At 39.4% G+C, this 24595-nt stretch overlaps 2 protein-coding genes across 2 annotated transcripts in view; both read right to left on the reverse strand.

The window, feature by feature from the left end:
• The window catches only part of epas1b (endothelial PAS domain protein 1b), a 54405-nt gene extending 41597 nt beyond the window's left edge, over positions 1-12808 (reverse strand). The window contains exon 1 of the mRNA XM_051380293.1: positions 12407-12808. Within this exon, the coding sequence (XP_051236253.1) occupies positions 12407-12432 (26 nt within the window). The 5' untranslated portion in view covers positions 12433-12808. The remainder of the gene's footprint in view (positions 1-12406) is intronic.
• Positions 12809-16063: 3255 nt separating this feature from the next.
• The window catches only part of LOC127352172 (protein kinase C epsilon type), a 75581-nt gene continuing 67049 nt past the window's right edge, over positions 16064-24595 (reverse strand). Inside the window, exons 12-15 of the mRNA XM_051380358.1 lie at positions 23649-23787; positions 23112-23300; positions 20343-20489; positions 16064-20179 (exon numbers count right to left, since the gene is read on the reverse strand). Of these exons, the coding sequence (XP_051236318.1) occupies positions 20033-20179; positions 20343-20489; positions 23112-23300; positions 23649-23787 (622 nt within the window). The 3' untranslated portion in view covers positions 16064-20032. The remainder of the gene's footprint in view (positions 20180-20342; positions 20490-23111; positions 23301-23648; positions 23788-24595) is intronic.

Genomic DNA, 24595 nt, shown 5'->3' on the forward strand with positions numbered 1-24595 from the left:
GAATACCAAACGAGCTGCACGGCTGAGACTTAAACAGACAGCCAGACTGTGAGGAATTAAAATATAATCGTCTTGCTCTCCTCTAGAGGTATCTAGCCATGCAGAACATCTGTCTTTATTTGTCAAGGAGAGTTCTCCCTCCAGTTTTTAGAGGGTACTTGGCTAAAAAATTATTTCAAAGGGAGTACATTATTGAAAAAGGTTTGAAAACCGCTGTTCTAATGTTCCTGTACCATGGCAATTGTGATATGTCGAGGAAACTAAATTCCATTCACCTCCATTGTACTGGGGTGAAGGCAGAAATCTCAGAGATGGATATGTGAGAGTATGAGCAGAAAAAATAAGACTATCTGCACAGATAGATACCACTGAGAGCAAGTAAGAAAAATAAAAAACTAAAGAAAATAAAGAGACAAATTGCTTTAATGTAAGAACACTGAAAGCTCCACCAGTATCTGTTTATTATTCATACTGTTAGCAAAAAGTTAGAGAAGATTATTATTATATTTTAACATGTATCAAGTTTATTCAAATGCTTATTTTGCGTTTTACAAAAACAAAATAAAAAAAGGGTTAAATGTCTAAGCTGAGATATTTTTGCCATAATGTGAGAGCTGACTAAAGTGTAGGACAAAGGTATGATGAGCTGGAATGAGTCACTGGTTTTAGGCAACAGCTAAAGAAAGCATCTGTGGGTTGATGTTCCTAAATGTCAGTGTGGGTATGTTTTCTGTTCATTACCCAGCTCTAATCAGTAGTATCTGGGGGAAACTTTAACCTTTGGTTAATCTGTTTGCATTCATTTTGATGCCAGCTAAATAATGTCATAGCCTTGGAGCACTGAACAGTGTTAAAAAATACCAGGAAGGTTTAAAACAAACTTCTCAAGGGGAAAGGTAAGCTTTGGTTTCAGTTGCAGCGGCACTGAAACACTGTTCCTGCATGTAGAAAATCTAGTCTGTGCACGTTCTCTAGCGATACAGTTACTTACAGTTCTTGTGTTTTAGAATAGAGCTAAAGAGATGTGATGACAAAGGTGAAAGAGGAGAGAGGGAGAAAGCAGTCTTTTACCACTTGTCCTGAAATGCTAACTGAAAACGGGACTGAGTAATAGTGTAATCTGTAAAAAGGGATTAAAGAGACTTAAAGAGAAAGGAATGCAAGTCTCGTACAGTTTTTCACTTTGTCACCGCACTTACTGAACGTTCTCACATACCAGTTTACAGTGCCGTTTTCATTCTGCAATGCAGCCAAAGCAAGAAAGTGAAAAAAGCATTTAAAAAGAATTTAAGTGCATGCCATTACTCTTAGTATTAGTCTGTATGTTAACTAACGTCTTTGCAAATGCATTAAGATTTTGGGTAAAAGTTGAATGTTTACTCTGAGGGGACTATCTGCTGTATCTTGGAACATTGGAACAAGTGTTTTTTAACATGTTTTTCAGGCAGCAAAAATCCTCATCTGAAGGTAGAAAACAAGCTCTGATACAGTGTCAATCCTGTGAATGGTGTCCGGCTCTCAGCTGCTCTCAGCTCTGCTGTTTTCACTGCTTGTTAGAGTCAACAAATTTACTTTGCAGAGGAAAATTGTCCAAAATGGTCGAAAATTAGGCTGAGGGAGAAAGCTCTTGATGAACAGGTGGGACAAAAATAAAGGAAGACTGTCTTTGGGATGAAAGTGGTACAAACTGAGGTGTTGGGGCACCCTGGTAGCTCATCTGGTAGAGTGCCCCATCTACTTGAGTCCTTGCAGCAGCGACATGGGTTCGATTCCAACCTGCAGCCCTTTGCTGAATGTCATCCCCTCTCTCTCCCCACATCCCTGTCACATCTACTGTCCAATAAAGGCAATAAAAGCCCAAAAATACATCATCAACATAAAAAACACAAATGTTTTTTGGATGTGCAGGCTCTGTTCCATCTATGGATTTTAACTGAATAACTTGGATCAGTTTACTTTCCCTACACTCAAAATATGTTGGAACATTTAAAGCACTAAATAAATCTGACACTGGATATTAGACAGTTTTACAAAACCCTTGATTACATTTGTGACATTTTTACTGTTCACGGTCTATGATGTTTACCTCTATGATGTTTACCTCTGATTAAAGGTGCCCTGTTGAATTTTTTACCACTAGCAGCGCTGTGGAGCGACATTTTTATATTTTTGAGTGTAAAGACAAGAAGTGAAGAAGAAGATAGCTAACGAACAAACACGGGTGTAAACAATGCAGGATTTAAAGTACCTAGTATTTGTTAGACCTTAAGGACACACATGGTGTGTTCTGGTGAGAAACACTGAATGTAAACTTAGCTTTTGTTTGTTTACAAGAAAACTCCACAGGGCACAAAGATTGTGGTTACAGTAAAAACAAAAACAAACATGGAAGCTGGACATACCACCACCCTGACCTCCACATCCGCACTTTCTGCCTTGCCAAATAAAGGACACAATTCTTCCTGCAGTGGCACTGAACTGGCCCAATTCATGTTCTTCGGAGTCATCCAATATGAACGTCTTTTAATATAATTCTCACATTCATTTTCAGTCAGGTTGATTATCTTCCTTTTTACAAAATGAAACATGGTCTTCCCTCAGATATCATCGTGTACAGATCTAGAATGCCAAAGTACACATTATCAAGAGCTCGCTATCTTTTGACGATCATCACATTTTGTTCATGATATCTAAATAGTTCTCTTTTGTCTCTAATTCTATCTTTCTTTTGATATATGTATTTTTTCATATTTACATAATTGTCGTTTACTGAAGTCTTCTTTTGTCTTTTCTTCTTTGTTAAATCGTGTATTAATCTCTGATTATTGTCCTTTGGAGCCGAGTGCAGGTCTGTTGTATAAGCCTGTGGCTTGTTGACCTCTCCTGTTTTATCTCTATTATCTGGTTATTAGATGTTGTATATGTGCAAATAAAACAAACCCTATGCATACTGGGCTGGAGTAGCTGACTAGACAGATCCCATATTCTTACTATCTACTAGTTTGCAGTACAGCGAAATTCATATTGGAGAACCAAACGACTGGAAAATAAAAAATGGCGTTGCTAATAAAGAAACTACAAGAAGAAGACTTGACCTAACTTGACTTGGAGGAGCTAGACATTCATAGACCTGGAGATCAGCCAGGTGACACTCTGTGGATCGTGGAACCTGGCCATTTTGGTAGCAGAGGAAGAGGAAGACGGGGAGCTGGCGGATGGGAAAGAGGAAATGGCAAGGAGACAGAGTTCTGAAGGAGGGGAGAGAGGGGAATATATACGCCTGGTTAAATGACCTCAAACATGGAGGAACGGGGGACGCAACAACAACAAAGTGAGAGGGGAGAGGCAAACAGCACAGCTGGCAGCCGGGGATAAATATTAGAGAATGTGATATGAACAAAAAGACACAGAGGGAAAAAATAACAAAACGGAAAGAACAAGGATGAAGAAAGGAGGAGGAGTGGGGGGGTGAGAATGAATGAGATAAAAATAACAATGGAAAGATGCAGAAGTGGTTTCCCAGACCACCTCCCCTCCTCCCCTGCTGTTTCCCCTCACTGTGCAGGGGCCTCCAGACCCCACAGGGCCTTAAGTTTACCAGTAATTTTACCTTTTGTTGCAATTGCCCTTTTTGTCATATATAACCAAAAACAATCATATTTGCCCAAGTGCCTTTTATTTTGGATTATTAGTAAACGTAAATATATCAATTCTCATATGTATCAAACACTGTATTTATCTTGGTGTTTAAACCCCAAAATATTAAATAGCTATGACGTTGGGTGTTAAAGGGACTGTAATAGATATAAATGCAGATCTTTTGTTATTAAAATTTTAGGCATATTGTCGCTGCCAGGCGGAAACGTTGTACATCCTTAACAGTTACTTTTCAGCAAATGAAAGAAATCCTGTGGGTTTTTTTAAAAAGTGAACACTGCGTTGCCCAAGTCGGTATTGCTGGTTTTATTACTTAAAATCATTAAATATTTGTCAAACGCACAGTTAAGGGTAACCAACAGCGTTGATTTATGAAAAAATAGGCAAAATATGGAGATATGAGGTTTCTGTGTGCTTTATACTATGACCGTTTTAACAGCCCTAACTAGCATGCAGTATGGTACCGAATTATACAAACAAAACACAAACAATCCTCTGCCTCCTGTTGCTGAATGTGCCCATCACCACTTCATTCGCCTTTAAATTCTGTACGACTCCTGTAATCTCCACTCTGAGCTCTCAGTAGTGATGTGTTCAATGTTTGTTGGTCTGAAACTTTATTCTGAATCTACACAGACTAATCTAGTCTAGTCCACCACTGTTCACAAGTAGCAGCAGCCTCAGTTAAAACTTAAAGCCAGTCTTTTCCCCCGCAAACGGCCCTGTTCAATCACTATAAACCACACAATTACACACAGCTGGGAAACATACTGTATCTCTATCACTTTAATGACCCCAAGTCTCTCACTCGCTCCAGTAAATCTTTTACCAGCCCTACGCTCTTTAATCTCCTATTTGTCCCGCTTCTATTGTGTCCCTGTGTTCCTCTCTTCATCTTCCTCTCACTTGTTTACACCCTGAATAAGAGCTTTAAAGCCCGAACACAAACAGTGAAGTCTCATAGTACAAAGACAGATTCTTAACCACAGAGACTCATTCAAAACTGACAAACACACTCAAGTGGCCTATAGTGTTGCTACTGATATAAAGCTGCTGTTTGTTTGAGCTGGAAATGAAGGGCAAAAAAATAACTAACTCTCTATCACATGTTTGGAGCTGAGTCTGAGTTAATCTTGAGTTTGTGTTTTTTGGGGGAAAGAAATAAACTCGGGCCATACATGATCTCTATCACTAAACTCAGCTCAGCTCTGTGAATCATTAAGTGATGAGGGGATTCTTGTAAGTTATCAAACCAAAAGTAAAACATCACTGTTGTTCCAGGCTCAAGTAGTGTTTTCCCCATCAGGATCCATGACAGTGGTTTTCGGGAAAGTCCACTTCTATAACAGCCCCTAAACAAGCTGATTGCTCACTTGAAAGAGAAACCTCAGCAAAAGATGATGCATTTAGTCAACAAATTATCTACTGGGAGCATTATTCCATGACAGGCATCTTTTCATTCTTCTGATTCCCGATGAAATTGAACATTAGACTAACAAAAATAAACAAGAATTGACAGGTCAGTTTTGCAGCTCTTTTGCAGCTTTCAGGCCAACCGTGTCTCCTTTAAAGTGTTCATATTATTCATTTGCTACTAGAGGTGTTATGCCAAATTTGGTTTGGACGAAACATAATAGCTGCATGGATTTTGTCCACTGGAAATGGGTTGTTTTGAGTGAGGGAAGTGCTACGTTCTTAAGTTAAGGAGGCGGTGGGGGTGGATGGTGAGCGTACAAACACAGACCTTTGTTCAGGAAGAAAAAGCACGATCACAATCTTTCCCTAACTTTAACCAGGTGCTGTGAGTGCCCTTAAAAAAGTTAAATTGTGCTTTAGTTCCTCCCATTGTCAGTGAAATTAATGAAATACAATATCACAGATCCTTTTACTGATGCGTTTTGGGTGAACATTTTGCAAAGGACTGGACCTCAGACGTAAAAAGTCGCAAGTTTTGAAATTCTGAAACATTAAAGGATAAAAAAAAAGACAGCGACAGGCGGGGCTTACTCAGCCACACCGCTGTGCACGGATTTGGTCTCAGACATATTAATGCGGCTTTCAAAGCAAAAATCTTGCATCATTTTAACAGCAGCTTGGCCTGAAAGACTTGCAGCCAGCTTGTAGGATGGCGAGCGCTTAAACGATTTATAAATTAGTCAATTGGCAGAAAATGATCCTATTTAGATCAATGATTAATAGTCATTTCTCAAGCAAAAAGCGAACTAGTTCCAGTTTGTGCGGATTGGTTGTTTTTCTCTTTATATAACTGTATTTTACTTTTTTTTTTTTTTTTTTATAGACACCTTCTCGGTTCTCGGGAATTGTGATGGATATTTGTCACTATTTCCTGAGATTTTACAGCCTTTGGTCAATGGATAAAAACTAAATATCAATAAACTGACTTTAAAAAAATGGCAAAACGGCACAGTACTTGAGTTAATGACTTTAACTGCTTCCCATCATCTTTACAAGAGCCAGTAAATCCACTTATAGACTTTCCACTTTTGGACCTTTGAGTCTCTCTCTCTCTCTCTCTCTCTCTCTCTCTCCCCTCTCTCCCTCCTTGCATTCCTCTGTCTTTCAGAGGGCAGGTTGAGAAGCTGCTGTAAGTGGCGTGATGTTTGGGTAGTGTTGGGAGGCCGAGGGGTTAGCACACAAAAGAGGCACGGCGGCGCTGTGCCAACCAGGCCTCGGCTCGCTGCGGAGAGCTGCGATGATATGAACTGCTGAGTTGACAGGCCTGAACACTCGGACACCGGAGCTGCGTCTTCTGCTGTCGTCCGTCTTTACTTTCCTTACTGATTCAAGCTCGTCTACATCACTTCTCGTCCAGCTGATTATCGCTCTGTCTTGTTTAACAACGGTCTGTCCTCCCCTTCTGTTCTCTGTGTCTTGTTTTTGGCAACTTGTTCTCCTCCCTCCCCTGCCCCTCTCTTCTCCACTCATTAGTTAGCACAACAGAGTGGGACACAAATATGCAGTCCATAATAAGGAGCAGCAAACTGAAGAATAAGTAGCTAAACACATGAGTTTTTAGTAGACGTTTTAAACCAAGAGATCAATTAAGTGCTTCAAACTCATCGTTCAGCATTTACACCACACACACGTTATATATAAAAAGAAGCAGCTGCATTAGGATCAGTGTTTTATGACCTTTGGCAGCAATCCAACAAAATGTTTGCATAATTTACATTTTTTTGGATCCAGTGAGAATAATGGGAAATCACTGTGAGAACTGCTCTTTACACATCTTTAATATACTGTATCCCAGAATTTCTTTAGTCCTCCATGGCAGTACACTGAATATCTTTGAGTTGTGGACTAAACAAGGCATATAAGGATGTCACTTTGGGCTTTGGGGTCAACATTTTTCACCATTTTCTGACATTTTATGGACCAAATAACCAATGGATCAATCAAGGAAAAAATCTACAGATTAATCAACAATGAAAATATAAAGTAGTAGTATTAGTAATAATTAGTTGAAGCCCTACTACTTTATTGTGCTTTTTTTTTGCAAACCTTGATAAAATCCAGCTGAGTGTGAAAGTTCATTCGCCACAGAAGTTTACCTTAAAAATCTTTTCGTTAAGCCACTTTTAATAATGTTTGGACAAGAACTGAAGACGCATGCCATCTTTCATCACTTGCAAACATAATAGACGCCGTATGTCTTGGTTTAGATAAAGAAGATGATATAACTGATGACAACAGGGTCAATGGTCATGATGGTGACAGCAAATTGTTTTATCTTTTGTGTACTGACTCATTATCAAGGGTTTAAGGTTCAGCGTGATGCAAGGTACGCAAGTTAATACACCTACTATATTTTGTTAACAAAGCTTTAATGATAAAAAAGCAGTGACAGTGGAAGATTCTTTAATGTTCCTACAATTGTCATAAAATGCACATAACTGGACTTCTTTGTTTTAATGATAGTTTTAGTAGGTTTTCCTTTAGATGTTAATGCAAAATTCAAGAGATCTCCTACGACTGAAAATACTTTTCTATTTTTACATTTAAAAAAAAAGGTTAGAAGAAAATGAATCCCAAATTCATAGTCACATTTTTCTATTGCCATATACTGTGCCAGAATGTACTGTTACACCCCACCCGGCTATAATAATGGTAAGAGGTTTTAAAAAGAGACAAAAAAATACACCACATGGATCAATCTCTCCACGGTCAGGTAATGTATATCTGCTTGGCAGCTGCCCTGGACTCTGACCTTTGAACATTGTTTCCAGTGGAATCACATGTTGAAAGAAGTGAGTGGGGCCCTCAACTTTTTATTTTTTTTCTGGTATCTGTCAGCCAGCATGTCAAAATAAATCTATTTTAATGTAGTCAGTGGCAGAAAAGTAACGTGGGAAACACTGCTAATGTGTTACTTTGTCAAACAGTGGTAACGGCTGACTGACCACAACAAACACCGGAGTGTTTACTGCAGTTAGACTGATCAAAAACTGGATGTGTGCCAGCAGGCTGTGGGTTTAACCTCTGATATGATGAACATGACGCAGTTTGCCTGATTCCAAATGTCTCGCATAACTTATCAGATCTCTTAGCTTCATATATGAGATATTTATACTCTCTACTTTGGGTAAATGTAAAAAAATTGTCTCTTGGCTTTGACCAGCAGTCTGTAGCTGTGTGTGCAAAATGTTTTAACTTTCAAACAACGCTGGGGACCTAAAACCTGTCTGACCACTCGGGTGTTTGCTGATGCTGCCAAGTAAAATATGATCGTAACCAAATTTCACACCATTGTGCATTATAAATGCTAATTTGCCTTCCAACCCATTACTGCCACAAAAGATTCCAATCATACACTTCGCCTCGTCGCCTTTGAGCTGCGTTGAGATCTGGGAGCTACCGGTTGCTCTAACAAACAAGTTACAGCTTTTAGGGTTCAGCAAATTCATGGGATCAGGGTTATACAAGAACTATTTTAATGTTGACTCCTTGCAAAAGATGGGACCCAGACCCTTCAACAGCAATGTCAGCATGCTGCTACTAAAGTCCACAGACACAACTCTGAATGTCACACTGTGTGCTGCTTCGGCTCTAGCATCACGTTTACTCAGACGCATGTTCATGATGAGTGTGATGAGGAGTCTTCCACGACTCTGAGATTTTGTCTTAAAATATTGGAAACACTTAAGTTTACATTCCCTGTTTATTACCATTGTTGCATTAATAGATTGCAATTTACAGATTAGTCATCAACAATTCTGATAATTGATTAATCACTGAAGTCATTTTTGAAGCCAAAGTACCACAGATTTACTGGTTACAGCTTCTGAAATATGGCTAAGATAGCAAATTCAATATTTGGGCATTTAGAACTGTTGGTCCAAGATAAAAAATGAAAAAGACATCATCTTAAGCTCTGGAAAGTTGTGATGGGTCCTAGTTCTGGTCAACTGCTGTTTATTATTTATTATTATTTAATTTGGATAGTGAATTTATCAACATTTTATTTATCGTCAAATCTCTTTTTAAGCAAAAACTGAAACATTTTTCTAGTTGCAGCATCTCAAATATGCAGATTTGAGGGTTTTCTTGGTCCTCTCTGATAGTAAACTGAATATGTTGAAATTTTGCTCGGACAAGACATTTCACAATCAGATATACTTTATTGATTCCCAGGGGAAACCACTGCTTTCTCACATTTTATCAACCAAACAATTAATCTGCTCTGCTCTCTGCCACGGTATAATGCACTCTGGTGTCACTGATGACACACTCCATTGAGGAAACACCCTGCCCGTAGTTTCTGAGTAGTTTTTATCACCGACATAAAATATCTTTGTTGAGACAGATTTGGGTTGACAGGCATTGCATTTTGACAGTAAGTGAACAATCACATAAAGACATTCCAGTGATTTAATCCCCTCATATCAACACAAGTTATATTAATAAAACCGTTTGGAACCGCTGCATCTCAAATAAACATAGCGTGTGTTTGCCAGGCAGCTGCCATGAATCATACAACTTATCAGAGCAATTATGACTCCCAGGCAGGAGCAGTGACGATGTGCTACCGTGTAATGCAAAGACAAACACACTGACAGAGGAAAACACACAACACACCAATGAGGAGACAAAACCTAGTGAACTCTCACACACTTACACACACCAACACGCACACACAGATACATACACACAGAGACGCTTTTCATCTGCAGCCTGACAGAGACACACTTGCAGGTCTCCTTCCCTAAAATGGCCGATAGCTCTCTGGTGGAAGCACCAAGGCACTGACGAGCCACAGGAAATCCTCCAGGACTCATCTCACTTTCTGTCTCTAAATGTCATTTTCTCTCTTTGCCCGTTTCTCTCTCGCTTTCATCCCTGATGACAGAGAGTCCACAGTGTCTCTGTCCTCTGTCTTAATACCTGCTCTGTTCATGTTTAGGCCTGATCTGATAGCGGCTGTTAGACGAGAGGTGGAGAGAAGAGAGTCACAAGGGTGGACAGACAAGAAGGCGTCAGGCAAACCCAACTCTGCTGAGTGAAATCAATTTTAGTCTCCTAGTGGTGTGAAAGTAAAAATAAAGATGATTTTTTTCACTCATTTTACACATAGTTAAATGTCCCATTTGTTGCGTTCACAGTGGATTTTTCCTTGGCTTGAATCTTTGCGTGGTTGGATCAGAAAGAGAGAGAGAGTGTTTTTTCACAGGTAAGATGTTAAATCTCTCTCTCTCTCTCTCTCTCTCTCTCTCTCTCTCTCTCTCTCTCTCTCTCTCTCTCTCTGACAGGTGTGATTAAGTAGCTGTTATGGTGACAGAAACTGGGACAAGCTAAAACGAGTTAAAGTATTATTACGCAAGATTAGGCTAATGACCTCATCACCCCTTGTGAACAATTAACAATCGAAAAGCAGGGTGGTACTTGCAGGAAGACACAGTGACGAACCAATAAAGAAGTTATTTAAAAGGGGGAAACATGTACCTCAAATACCTACTTATTACATGAGAGGCTAAATGATTAAGTAGCTTAAATATTTCACATATTCATTTTTTTTGTTGTCTTATTGCACAACAACCCCCATGCAAATCAAAGTGTGACAAGCTGATTTCAGGACCCGTCATTATCTGCTGCTTCGGCTGACTAAGCAGACCAAAATTTCAAGGCTGCATGAATGTTGCCAATTATATAACCAAATATGTAGCAGCGCTTTTTGACATCTAGCAGAACTGCAGGCTGTGATTCAGCAGCTGTAATCGCCTCGACAGGAAAGCAGACTTACAGCTACTAAAAGATACCTGCAGTTCTAGAAGTTTCCTGAGCCAGACGTCTGAGATCTACCTCTACTAAGACTGATCTCCACCAGGTGTGTCTGGGGGCATGTGGGTGGGGAACAGGTAGTGCAGGGCGGGCTGGGAGTCAAGTGTGTATGCATGAGAGTGGTGGAATTAAGGGGAGACAACCGGAGTGGACAGGCTATATGGAAACAAGCCCTGGATAATTCCAAAATGTCAATTTCAAAGTGAAACACTAACGTGGACACCATGGACGTTGTCCCCTCCCGGGCCTATGGAGTGAAGAATCAGGATTCAATGGAGATGTACAGCAGTCAATGAAAGATATTTTTCAAACACTGTGAATCCCCACAACCACAAGAGGTCCTTTAGCATGCAGTCAGAAATGTGCACAAAAAACAAGAGGCCGATGGGTCCAGTAGTATGCGAGATTAGCTGAGGACAGATACACACATGGACACCGACACACACATCCAAAGTTTTCCTAAAATTAAGGAAAGCAATCACACTATACTGCCTTTTTTACAGTATCGGAATATAATTAATCATAACCCCTGTATTGTGATACATATCATATTGCCAGATTATTGCCAACACATAGCACTAAAGTTTATTGGAAAAATATATAATAAGTAATTATAATCACAGTTATTATGAGAAAGATGCTGAGAATCCCCTCTAGAAAAAAGTAAAATGTCTTCTGTGGATGTGTGAAAGTTTGCAAGAAACTAAAGCTTCATGTTGAGAAGCTACCATTTCAAAAATGTTGTTCTCTGTCCCTGAGAGAATATTCACAAATGTACACACCTACAATCAGCAAAGGCTAATGCGATTTTATTACAAGACAACTTAATATGGAAGGAGATACCTCAGGAGGGGCTTTATTTGTAAGAAAATGCTTATTTATTCTCAAATTCTTCTGACATCATCCACCTGTTTAGACTAGATTAACATTGGGGCTTGTTTGGTTAGATTTTTTCAGGTCTAAAAAAAAAACTAAGAACCTAGTTTAAAGCCTTTTAAAAGGCGGCATTGAATTTCAGAAATATCCCAAATCGGAATTAAATCTGGTGTATCGCAGTGACAGCCTGAATTCAATCTGGTTAAACTCAGTGACAATCTGTAACAAACCAGACGTCCTGTCAATTACAGACTACAAATCAAACGACCCACTAACCTCACATGAGTCTAATCACACCCAAACGTGTCATTACTGCATTAAACACACACTAACGTTGTCACAAAGCTTCCTTATGAAGCCATTAGCTGTGACCGTGACTCCTAACGAGCACCATCAGAGCACAGACTCAGGCCAAGTCACATGCAGCGCTGCAGCAACAGGTCTCCCTCTGTGCCACAGTAGCCAACTGTCAGGCACTTTCCCCACTACATAAACACACACTCATCTATTTCATAAACCCATAACCAACGGCACATTTTAAAGCAGAGAAGGAGAGGAAGAAATCAAAACGTCTTACCTCTTTTTCTCCTTATCGGCCGTCATGTTTTTTTCTCTTATGCACGATAACAGTGTTGTAATTCCCCGACAGTCTACAACTAAAGTCCAACTTTACAGTCAAAAGGAGTTTTTCTTTTTTTTTTTTTTGACAGATGAAACCTGTTGGTTAGTCCATAACACCCGGCTGGCTGTGAGCGGCCAGGCTTGTAGGGGGATCGGGGGCCGTACAGTCTCAGAACACTGCCGAGGATTGTACAGCCTCTCACCCGCAGGAAGGCTCCGCACAGGCTGGGGCTGCTGCTGACAGGAGCCGCACGCAAAGGTCCGCTTGTCAAAACTTTTCCGCGCTTGCTGGTCTGAAAACTCTCGAAACTGCTGCGGCCCAGTCTCTGACCTGAAGCTCAGCTGGCACCGTGAAAGCCGCTGTCCCGATCACGCACGGTGATTGGCTGGAAAAGCCGCCGGGAGCCGCCCCCACCCCCGGTCCGTCTTATGCAGCCCCGCCCTCCCCCTGTGCGTCCGCTCCTACCTGTTGGTCTCTGTGGCGGGGTTGGCAACAGGTGCCAGGCTGTGAAGGAAGTAATATAAATTGCTTTTAAGGCGGGAAAGGGGTCCCACTTTGCCCTGGAAGTCTGTCAATTAAGGGAATTTGGGATCTTAGCGCCATTATGCTCAAAGGTCCAGTGTGGAACATTTAAGAGGATCTGTTGGCAGAATGAATATAGCAAGCGTTGTGTTTACTTTAGAATGAGCCGTTTGTATCTGCAGATGCTGCGGGTCACCTTCTGCAAAGGACGCCATGTTGTACCGCCATTTTTAATCTAGCCCAGAATGGACAAACAAAACATTGGCTGTAGATAGGGACTTTTTTTTGTTTCAAGTTTTGAGGCCACCGTAGTTTCTCCTACACACTTCAGACAGATCACATTGCAATTATTATGACAGATATTGAGATTGTGATTTGAGTCATGACTAGTGGGAATTATTGTTTTTGCATCGCAAATTTCATTTTTAGTCTGTACCAAACAAACATGTTTTTTTAAATCTGGAGAACAAGATAAGTGGACCAGGGCATCTCTGCAGCACCACAGTACTTCACTGTGTTTTATCACACATTGTACCTTTACCAAAAAAACTGCAGCTCTTGTGGTTTGCATATTGAACTTTTTACAGAATATGTTCAGTTTTGATTTTGAGAGTGGGAGGAGAACATTGATACCACTTAGGAAATGAAAACCTTGTTTGTCTGATGAAGACCTCACAGGTTGAAATGTTACACTAATGAAAACTTGGAAGCAGTATCCTTTTCCTTTGTTTCTTTTTTTTTAAATTTAGTTTTGCACCGGACCCCAGCAGGGGTTGGATGTGCACACTGTTCAACATTAGGCTATTTAACATCGACACCACTCTCATTTGTTTATAGTCAGCAGTCCAAGACCTACAGATTAAATGAGACATATACACCAAAAGCATGATTTGACAACACTGTAAATCAGTTTTATTATGACGCCCCAACGCGTGCACAGTGCGAGGGCCCAATCATTGCTGCTTGCAGCTTTAATTTGAAGTGATTTTTCTAAGCTGTATGGTAACGTCATGTATACTATCATATCTTTCTGTTAAGATGTTGAAGTGATATTACGCTTAAATTGTTTTTCACCAACATTTTAAATGAATTCATGAGACTAACTGAGTTTATTTCAAAGGTTTTACAGGAGATTCAGATATAAACATTGAAACAGAAATGATACACCAAACAAATGTAAATGTCTTTCTGACATTATGATACTTAATTGGTTTCAAAAATTAAAATACACCTTCACGCCCTTTTGAAATAGAGTACATCAGTCTCCTGTGTTAAAGTCCAAGCAGCCGGTTATCTTAGCTTAGCATAAAGACTGGAAACAGGGGGAAGGAGCTAATGCAAGCAAAGCTCTTTCCAAAGGTAGCAAATTCTCCCCAAATCTCTAAAAACTCACTAATTAACTCAATTTACCTCTTTTTTTTTAACCGCACAAAATGAATAAAGTAATCAACAATTCTTGGAAGGTACGGAGCTTAACCATTTCCTGGCTGGGACGAGCAACTTTCTGGAGTCTCCAATGGGCCCGGCCTTATTTTGTGCTAACAGCATGAAGAGCTAGCTGAAGCTAACTTTCACAGCCACCTATTAAGCCTGTAGGCATTGAATATTTGATGCTCAGTTTATATTCATTTTATAACTTACAATCGCAACAGTTCCACTGCTAATAAGGACATCCTCTATCATCTCTTATTACTGCACCAGACCTTTATTTCACATAAATAAATGTCCAGGAGAGGTCAATCAAAGTGCACTATGAGCACGTTTTACTGGTAGTGGTTTGCTGGTAATTTACTGGCATCGTTTACTGAGCCCATAAACTAGGTTTATATGTAAGCTGCAGCTGATTGCAGGTATGAAATGAAGATGTAAAACATGACTGTATCAGTCTGTTTTGTGTTGGCAGCTTAGCTTTGGAGTAGACAGCTGTATTTAAATATTTGGGCTCACCTGACTGATGTGGAATAAAGGACACGGCTTTTTAAGATAAGGTAAAAACAAAAACAAAAGCCACCCTGCGTCATAACTATTGTTAATTTTCTCTCTAAAGCCACTTAAAGTTCAGTTTCACAGCAACATTGTGTTTAAGAGCAGGTTTCACCACATTTTTCAGAGGAGACAGATGCAGATAACTGCTTCTGGCATTTTACATTGTCTTCATCTATCAACTTGTCAAATATTTCAGATGGAAAAGATTACAGATCTTCCTTGGTGGAGGAACTCAATGATCCTGGGTGCTTTCTAATTAGGGCCCGAGGAGCGAGCACTGCAAAGCCTGATTGAAATGCAAGGAATTATCTGCCAAAGGGATCATATTTTTGGAGGCCATAACATGCGCCCACTAAACTCAGCTCCTGAGGCACATTTTACCGATATGTATGGAAATTGGGATGTACGTGTTTCATGACCAGACAAACAAAAAAGCCTCTTGGACCCATAACCAAAACCCAATAGGAAGGCGGCCATTTTGAATTTAGCGGTCATTTTTGGCAATTTGCAGGTGTTGTATTTGAACAAACTCCTCCTAGGGAATTGATCGAATCAACTTCAGATTAGGTCAGTGCAATTTAAAGACCACGATTAACAGTTGTGCTATCTGTGACTGTACGTTAAATGGCATGTCCATGGCTTGGTGTCGAATTTCAACGTATCGCCATGAAACAGGATGTGGCATAACTTCAGTGTACTTTGTCCTAGCTCCACCAAACTTCACATGTTTGATAAGACTCCCACCCTCAACACATCTACATGCTAATATTCTGTCAGTCATAGCGCCACCTACTGTAAACAAGAAGATGATACTGGTGCATGAAGCAACCGCAGCACGTCCCAACGTGCACAAAGTACGAGGGCCCACAGCTGAATTTTAAATGATTTTTTTAAATTTGTGTGGTAATGTCATGTATATTATTTATGTCTTTCTGTTCAGTACTTGTTGAGGTCATATCATGCTTGAATTGTTTTATTTTAACTGAATTCATGAGACAAATTGGTTTTATTTCAAACGATTTACCTTGAAACACCAACAGGAGGAGGTGAAGGGTTAGACAGGCAGATATAAACATTGAAATAGAAATGATACGCTAAAACAGATTTTTTTTCTGACATCATGATATTTAATTTGTTTCAAAAATTAAAATACACCTTCACATCCTTTTAAAATACAGTACATTTGGCACACAGCGCAAAAGGAAAAAATATCAACACAAATGAAGAGAATCCATAAAGGAACAAACGCACAGGTCAGATAACAAAATGTACATATAAAGCTTCACAAATACAGGGACTGCAAATAAACAACAACCCAAAAACATGTACATACAGTAACACTCTGCATATGACCCGAGGAAGATGAATGTCTGACTCTGTGAGTAAAATCATAATACTGTTTCCATTGTTTGAAATCAACCTCATGCCACTGTGTGTTGACTTTCACTTCAACTTGATTCACTCACTTGAATGAAGCATATTTTCTTTTTCCTCTGCAACAAACATTAAAGTACTGAGTGGAAAATTTGGAAATAGCATTTTGGCATTTAGCGTGGAGGGCTTCTGGAAGAGAACTTCCTTTTTGGGTCTTGGTGGGACAAACAGTTTGACATTTTTAAATTAAAGACTAAACAAAGATGCGACAGGAGACACAAAACTGAAGAGAAGAGAAAGAGACTTTAAATGATGGACAGCATAAACATGGTAGTTTTGGAAGTTGGTTGCCAGTAGAACTGTTTAGACAGTCTTAAATATTTGCTATCCAAACTTGTGTGTATGTGTGTTTTAGTATGAGTGTCTTCCAACAGCTCCTGTATCTAATACATCTTCTACTACTGCTGTTGCAACACTTCTGATGTTTTCACTGCTCCATGTACAGTGCTGAATGTTTGTCCTAGTTTGGGTTTCTGGCAGGTAACTCCTAACTCTACTCTTGACTAATAACAGGACAGGTAACGTATTTCAAATGCTCATTTGTTGACACTCCTGCCCCTCAAAAAAATCTTGTACATATTACATTCATATGTATTTAGAAGTGGTGGAGGAAGTATTCAGATACTACGTAAAAGTAATAATACCATGCTGTAGAAATGCTCTGTTGCAAGTAAAAGTCCTGCATTGCAAATGTTGCTTCAGTAAAAGTATGTAAGTATAATCAGGAAAATGTACTTTAAGTATTAAAAGTAAAACATACTCAATGCAGGAAAGTAAAAACACATTTCTACGTAAGCACAGCACTTGAGTAAATGTACTTAGTTACAAAAATGTATCTTGAGTGCAATGCCTTTTTCCTTAAAAGTTTGTGCCACAATGTTTGTAACATATCACACATAACATTCAGACAGTAGAACTGTGTCAGTTTAAAGACTGTTTTATCCTTCAACGTGTTACTACAGCTACAGTATGGTCACAATTTAGTTATGGTCCTGAAAACATCGTGGTCAAGGTCAACTAAAGAAATTTAAATGCTAAAAACTTGTATGAGAAAGGATGTGGGCCTGGACAACACTAGTCGTGCACATTCCCTTCAATGTAAGCACGCAGTTTGCATGTTATAAGCACCTGATTTATGCTAAACATGTAATAAACTTCTGCACTGAACACACAGTACATATTAGGATTATACCAACCTGTAATATTGGTGTTGCTGTATATTTGTTTAAATTTGTTTATTATTAGTCAAAAACTTGTGCAGCTTCCTTTTGTGCAGCATTTACTCTTGGTCTGTTATCAGTTCAAATGAGAATAATAAACCCTATTCACAATCTGCTCTTAAAATATGTGCAATGACACACACCCATCATGTCTCCTACCCATGTGTGATCAAATGTGCAGCACATGCAATCAGGAGAAAGGCACTATCCATGTGACATACAAGCATGCGTCTCAGATGCTGCACCCTTTTCTTCCTTTAAAATGTATCTAATAAATGTCACACTGCCCTCGCTGTAAATGTTCTAGTCAACATTATGTTTTCCAAAAAGTATTCACTAATGCACGACAACTGAATGTAATAGGGAACACAGGGAACTGGAACTGATTGAATTCAGTGTTGACTAAATGGACTTGATGTAAATATGTGTGTGGGTAAAAACATTCTCACTTCTATGTGTCCTAAAACTAACTGTACTGTAGCCTTCTTTGTACCTGAACATGTGTCTGTGGATGAAGGAGAAAAGAAAGTGGAAGGAAATAAGAAAAAAAGGAAGAAAGAGAGGATGAAAATGGGGAAAAAAATCTAGTATTGCACATGGAGTGTTTTAAAGATGTTTGGATTCTTTTCAGTTCACTATAAAGTCATAAACCTGACCTGCGACATGGATCAACACCTCTGGAGTTTCCTCTGTGGCCTGTTTGATTATTTAAAGCTTATTTGACCTCCATGTCCAGGCTGCAGAAAGAGGTGGAGGAGGGTCTGAAGTACGACAGTTTCTGACCAGATGAGTCTCACTGCAGCACATGAAATCTTAAGATTTCTAACATGTCAGCAAGCCGATCCAGTAAAAATAACACAACAACAACAAAGACAAAAATCTGTTTTAAATAAAAAATATAACATGATGACCAACACGAAGAGGGCTCTCCACGTATGTACACACACACACTCTCACACGCACACACCGCAGAGCAAATACATTCATTTGAACACATTCAGTCACATGTGCTAACACATTCACCTCTGTGTACGATCCATGACTGTCATGTGGAATCAAGGGGTTTGTCATGTCAGAGACTGTAGGTCAAATACAGCAACCAATTACAGTGACTGTACACACACACAAACACACACGGCATTTCAATGATCAAGTGGTCATGAAGGGATTTAAGGAGTTGACCTAGAAAGATTTTGCTCCAGCAGTTGCAGTGAGAGTTTAACAGTGACAAGGACTTAAACCTTAGACGTAAAACAACCTGTCTCTTTAAAGAACTCACTTGATATTTTAGATTTCAGCTCATTATCTGGCTTCACTGGACAACTGTCTCAATGTCAAATGTCAAGTTATATGGAAAACAGCTTGTTAGCACTGTAAGCATACCTCACTACAGCAATGGACACTCCCAGTGGTAAGCTACTGTAGGTGTGCTAGCTGGTGGTTAATGGTACCATTTGTTTTTTAATGAACGACGGGAACACTGATGTACTAACAAGCTAAAATATGGAGAGTGAAGGGAAAAACAGCGCAACCATCTCTTTATGATAAGAAAATAACTGCTGAGATAAAACTAAATGGACATTTTGCTTTTGTGATTTATCTTCAAAAGTTAACATTTAATTTGCCAATTTGCCTCCTAAATTTACGATAAAGCACTGACAAAACGTCTAATTTCACCATAATTTCATCAGGATAAAATCTTTGATTTCTTGCATCTCCTTTTGACATCTCTTTTCATAATGAATAAAGTACTTTTCAAGACCTTTTTTTTTCTTTAAATACAATCATTGGTTCAATTATTTTTTTCTCCATTCACATACATGGTTAGGGAACAAAAAACATTCTTTTAACACATAGATAGACACAGGATACAGCACATCATGTACAGAAATGACTTTCTAGAGGTATGCAACTATGCATGCATGCATACTTATACACACTATCTTTTTTTCTCTCTCTCTCTCTCTCTCTCTCTCTCTCTCTCTCTCTCACACACACACACACACACACCAACAGCCCATGACATTACCCATGTATCTACCTCATAACACCAGTCTGGTTTTGTCTTCTGCTTTGCCTGCATCAGAAATACATGCAGACCAAGTGAAGGAGCATTGGGTCATTTCTTACAGTATCTGACCTGCACTTACATGCTGCTTGAGCATATAGTTTGATGGGATATGCACAAATGAACAAACATCAAGGGCACAGAAACCATAAAGAGAGATATGGATGGTCTAGTATAATTCCTGGAGTGGTCAGAATCTGGAAAAGTTCAGGAGGTCTTATTCCAGAGGCTGTGTTTCTTTAAATACTGTGTCTTTGCTTGAAGATGTTTTAGATGTTTTAGGTGTGGTGGTGGTGGGGGGTGGTGGTGGTGTGTACGTATGTTGGTAATCGTTTGTGTGTCAGCATGTGTTTAGGCTACTGTCTCGTCTCCAAAGTAGGAGAATCCTTTAAACTCATCTTGGTTGATCTGCTTGATGATGCTGTTGTCCACCGGCGTCAGGACTGGTTCTTCACGTGTGAAGTCCTGATCAAAGTTATTCACATCCCTTTTGGTTTTCTGGAAGACAAAGAAGATTTAAGGGTAAATTCCTGAAGAGTGTCTGTTTTTTTAGTCACTGTAAAACCAGCCTTTTGCGAGAGAATATTTTCTTTTCAGTTCCTGCAGTTTCCCTGCTAACACAATCCATTTTTCACAGTTGGTTATGTGTGTGTGAACTTACGATGCGTGGTTTGAATGGCGGTCTGATCTTCCTCTGCTCCAGCAGTGTCCAGTCGATCTCTCTGAAGAAGGGATGGAGCTTAATGGCCTCCTCCAGACCCTGAGCCACCACACAGCCCAGACGCTTGTTAGGACTCTTAGTCATGAACTGAGAAGCAGAGACAGCAAGTAAAGAAAAGGATAGAGAGAGAGAGGAATTGTTTTATTTTTCCTCATGAGGCTACCTCATTTATTCAAGTTGCACATATATTTGTGTCTTTATATCTATCTGTATTTATTTAATGTAATGTATGTGTCTATATATTGGTGAAGCCGCAGCCCTCCTTTCCATTTACATGTGCATGCACATTGTGTTTAATGACAATAAAGTTGAATTAAATTGATTCTGATGAATTGCTTTAGATTGTTGTAATTCGCTTTCAATAGCAACATAAGGCCTGGGATTTTACATGATGGAACACGTGGAGATCTGAATATTGTTTTTTCAAAATGGTTTTATGAAAGGAAGAAAAGAAAAGTGTCATGACGCAAACATCAGTTTTATCCAATCTGCTGACTCTAATTGTGGTCAGGTAAATAAATCATTTTGTTCAGCTAAAATAGATGCTTTTATACGTGTCCTCTGTAGACAACAGCAGAGAAAATTTCAAACAATCACCTCAAGAGACCAGAAATAGATTGAATGCCTGTTTAGAAGGAACCTGTGCTACATCAAAGAAAAATAAACTAAAAATAAAATGTGTCAGGATACACCACTGTCCTATTTCCCAGCAGTGATGTGTGGCAACAGAAGTGGCACATCCCACCTACTGTTTGTAAGGCAACAGGACTCAATTGATACAATTCTCACTCTACAAAATTTTCATTGAATAAACCCAATTCAGTTCCGAAAACTCAAGAGTTCAAATCCCTTATTTAATGTATCTAGGCTTTCCTATTTTTGGTATAAAATTCTAAATGACTAAAGCCTTTTTGGATTTGTAATCCGCTTTTGTTGGCTGAGGGTGGTTTTGAGTGGTACCCTTATTAATATTCCCAACCTATAGATACAGAAGATAAATGTATATCTGACAGGAATAACGTAGAGCCCACCTACTTTTAAAATGTTTGATATGTGATTAGTGAGATTGTTTCATCAGAGAAGACTAATCACTCTGTTGGTCTTGTTGAACTATGAAAACAGATAATAATGAGGAGCACTTCTTTTTCTAACAAACTATCTCTGGTTAAGTACAATTCCCCAAACCCTAAAAGGTACTCAACTCTAAATATAGGCTGAGTTCCGGTCTCACTACGACGTAATCCTTACAGGCAATAGCACACCGTCAAATTACATTCATGAAAAGGACTTGTTGTTTTTACTACTTACTTCTTCAAGTTGTCACCATTAGTCACTTTGACAAAAAAAATACGGTAAAGACAAAGGTGCAGGCCCAGTTCAGGTCACAATTTTATACCCATGCAGAACTCTAAAGACACTGACTTGCAGCGTTAGCAGTAATGTTGCATTTCTGTACAAAATGGCAACATTCAGTCAGTTCCTGTTTGATGGAAATGGAGATCCTTGGTCTCATAAACACTAAATTAACAATATATAAACCAGTTCAGAATTGTCTCACCATATCGAAACAATAGAGCCACTATAAAATATCTCCTTCACTTTAAATTTTCTTCCGGATTTTCTTAAATAATTGAAAACTGGATGAGTGGTAAACAGGCTGCTCCATTAGACTTAGCTGAGAGAAGTTATCATGTGACTTCAGCTGGATGACATGTCCAATCAGAACCCACAGTACTGGTCAAGTGACTGGTCAGAGTCCAAGACATTGTCCAACATAAACACACACACTTTCCCACAAGGCTTTGCAGTCAAACTGCACTAACAGCCAAGGTAAACTCAAGGCTTGTGATGGAAAAACTGGACAACCAAATAAACGAACAGACAAGTGGCATTACATACACACACACACACACACACACACACACACACACACACACACACACACACAACCAATAACACAGACATGAAATCAAACATATCCTTACATGTGACAGAGAGAAAGCCAGAGCGGATGGAGAAAGCAAAAGCAAAGAAACATGTGGACTGATACATAAATGGAAAGACCTCTGGCTGGATATCATTTGAAATCTTCATAATGGGCCAGTTTCTTTGCACATAACATTTTTTTAATGAAAACATTTAAAGTAAATAAAAACAACAGAAGTAGGATTTCATATGGTCTAGGGGAAAAGAGGCCCTGGAAGATAGCGCTAAAGGGAGGTTCACATTTTTGTTTGTTGTAGAGTTGACACTGGAGGATATCTGAAAAGCCTGAGGAACAGTAGATGCTATAGGAAGAGGAATCGGCTCTACAGATATTTAAGCAAATGGGTCCAAGAGAGTGGGTCTATCTTGCTAGTTGCAATTAGTTTTTCCAATGGTATTGATGTTAAAGACTCCTTTGCAATGATTAGAACTAGAACAAGTAGCAGTGAGACGAGTTTGCAGGTCTGTTGCTCACTAAGAGTGCAGAAATGTCACCAGTGATCAATCATGACATGTGCAAATTGTGGATTTTTGTCTGGTGGTAGTATGGATATTGTTCAGAATGCCCACAATCTGTACCACCATTCAACTGTAACCTATCTCAGGCCAACCAGTTCCAAAAATCAGCCTTCCTGTCATTTATGCATTGACATTTACATTACATGCAGATTTTTGCTGCTTGCTGAGACATAGCACAAATGCTCACACCTCCCGCTAACTGACCGCTTTAAGAATGGACACAGCCTCCTTGCTGAGCCAGACGGGGTAGAGGACATCGTCATGGAGGATGGACTCAAACAGGTCATCTTCGTTATCGGCTTCAAATGGTGGCTGGCCTGCCATCATCTCATACATCAGCACCCCCAGAGCCCACCAGTCCACTGACGGGCCATAATCCAACTCTTGAAGGATCTGAACACAAATAAAAAGTGACCAAAAGACACATACAAAAAGCCAGTCAGAGTCAAACACCATAATCAAAATCACAACTAAATTCTGAGCATACGTAAAATTATGGTGAAATATGAGCAAGCCTATGTAATTTTGGGGGCTGAAGCATTTTTGACATTAATTGATAAGGCTTCTGTGACAAGCCCTTCCCACCAAATGGCAAATCAATTCTTCTTTCATCTCCACCTTAGCAATGATAAATAGAGCATCATCAGCAAACAGTCGAACTTGCACTTTTTATCTTTATAATTAAGTATGTGTATCTTGTGTGTATGTGGGTGTGGACATGTGTGCGTCTGAATTTGTCACCTCTGGTGCGATATAATCTGGCGTCCCACAGAAGGTGGTGGTGGTGACTCCATTGAGGATTCCCTCCTTGCACATCCCAAAGTCTGCCAGCTTACAGTGACCCTCCGCATCCAACAGTATGTTGTCCAGTTTCAAGTCTCTGCACAGCAGAAGGGTTGTACAGGTAAAAAGAAGGATTAGCAAAGGCAAATTTGGCAAAATACAATATCTACACAAATTACAGTATTAATAAATTATTAGAAATTGTAAGACTTGACACAAATAAACAGCTTAGCTTGGGCTTTTAGAACAATTCATTTCAAATGTTTCAGCTTATTTTAGTTACATCTCTTGCAATGTAATGTCTGATTCTCCAACATAATTACATATTATAGAAAAAGATTTTCACAGCCTTACAGGTTTTTTTTTTTTAATGATTTAAGAGTAAGTGAACCTGTCTCTGAGAAAGGGGAAAAATATACAGGAGGATGGGAAGAGGAACAGACATGGGAAAAGAGAACACTGAGGGTTGAATGAGAGAAAGAGATGTAGGGAAGGGGAGAGAGTGAGAGAGCAGTGTAGCAGATAAAAGCAGTAGTGTTGAGAGATGACAGGGTTGGTCATGAATGCAGCCGCTCTGGGCTTGATGGTTGATTGCTAGAAAAATGTCAACATCTCCTCCATGTAGCCAATGCAACCATTCAGCCTGAGGTGTTTTCAAAAATACAGCCACCCTGACAAGCCAGGGAGGAGATGGAGCATGTGTGTGTGTGCGTGTTTCTGAAGTCAAGAGCTTATGCAACTGTTCTGTTTTTGCAAGCCCCAAAAATAAAAAGGCAGCTTAACGATCCTGTTTGAGAGCTACTGTGATTTGCTGCTGAATAGTATGTTCTTTTCTGTCCCATCATGCCCTGCTCTGTTATTTATTGCACTATAGAAGAGCTGAGTTGGGTAAGTATATTCTGGCA

Source organism: Dicentrarchus labrax, unplaced genomic scaffold, assembly GCF_905237075.1.
Source record: "Dicentrarchus labrax unplaced genomic scaffold, dlabrax2021, whole genome shotgun sequence".
NCBI lineage: Eukaryota > Metazoa > Chordata > Actinopteri > Moronidae > Dicentrarchus > Dicentrarchus labrax.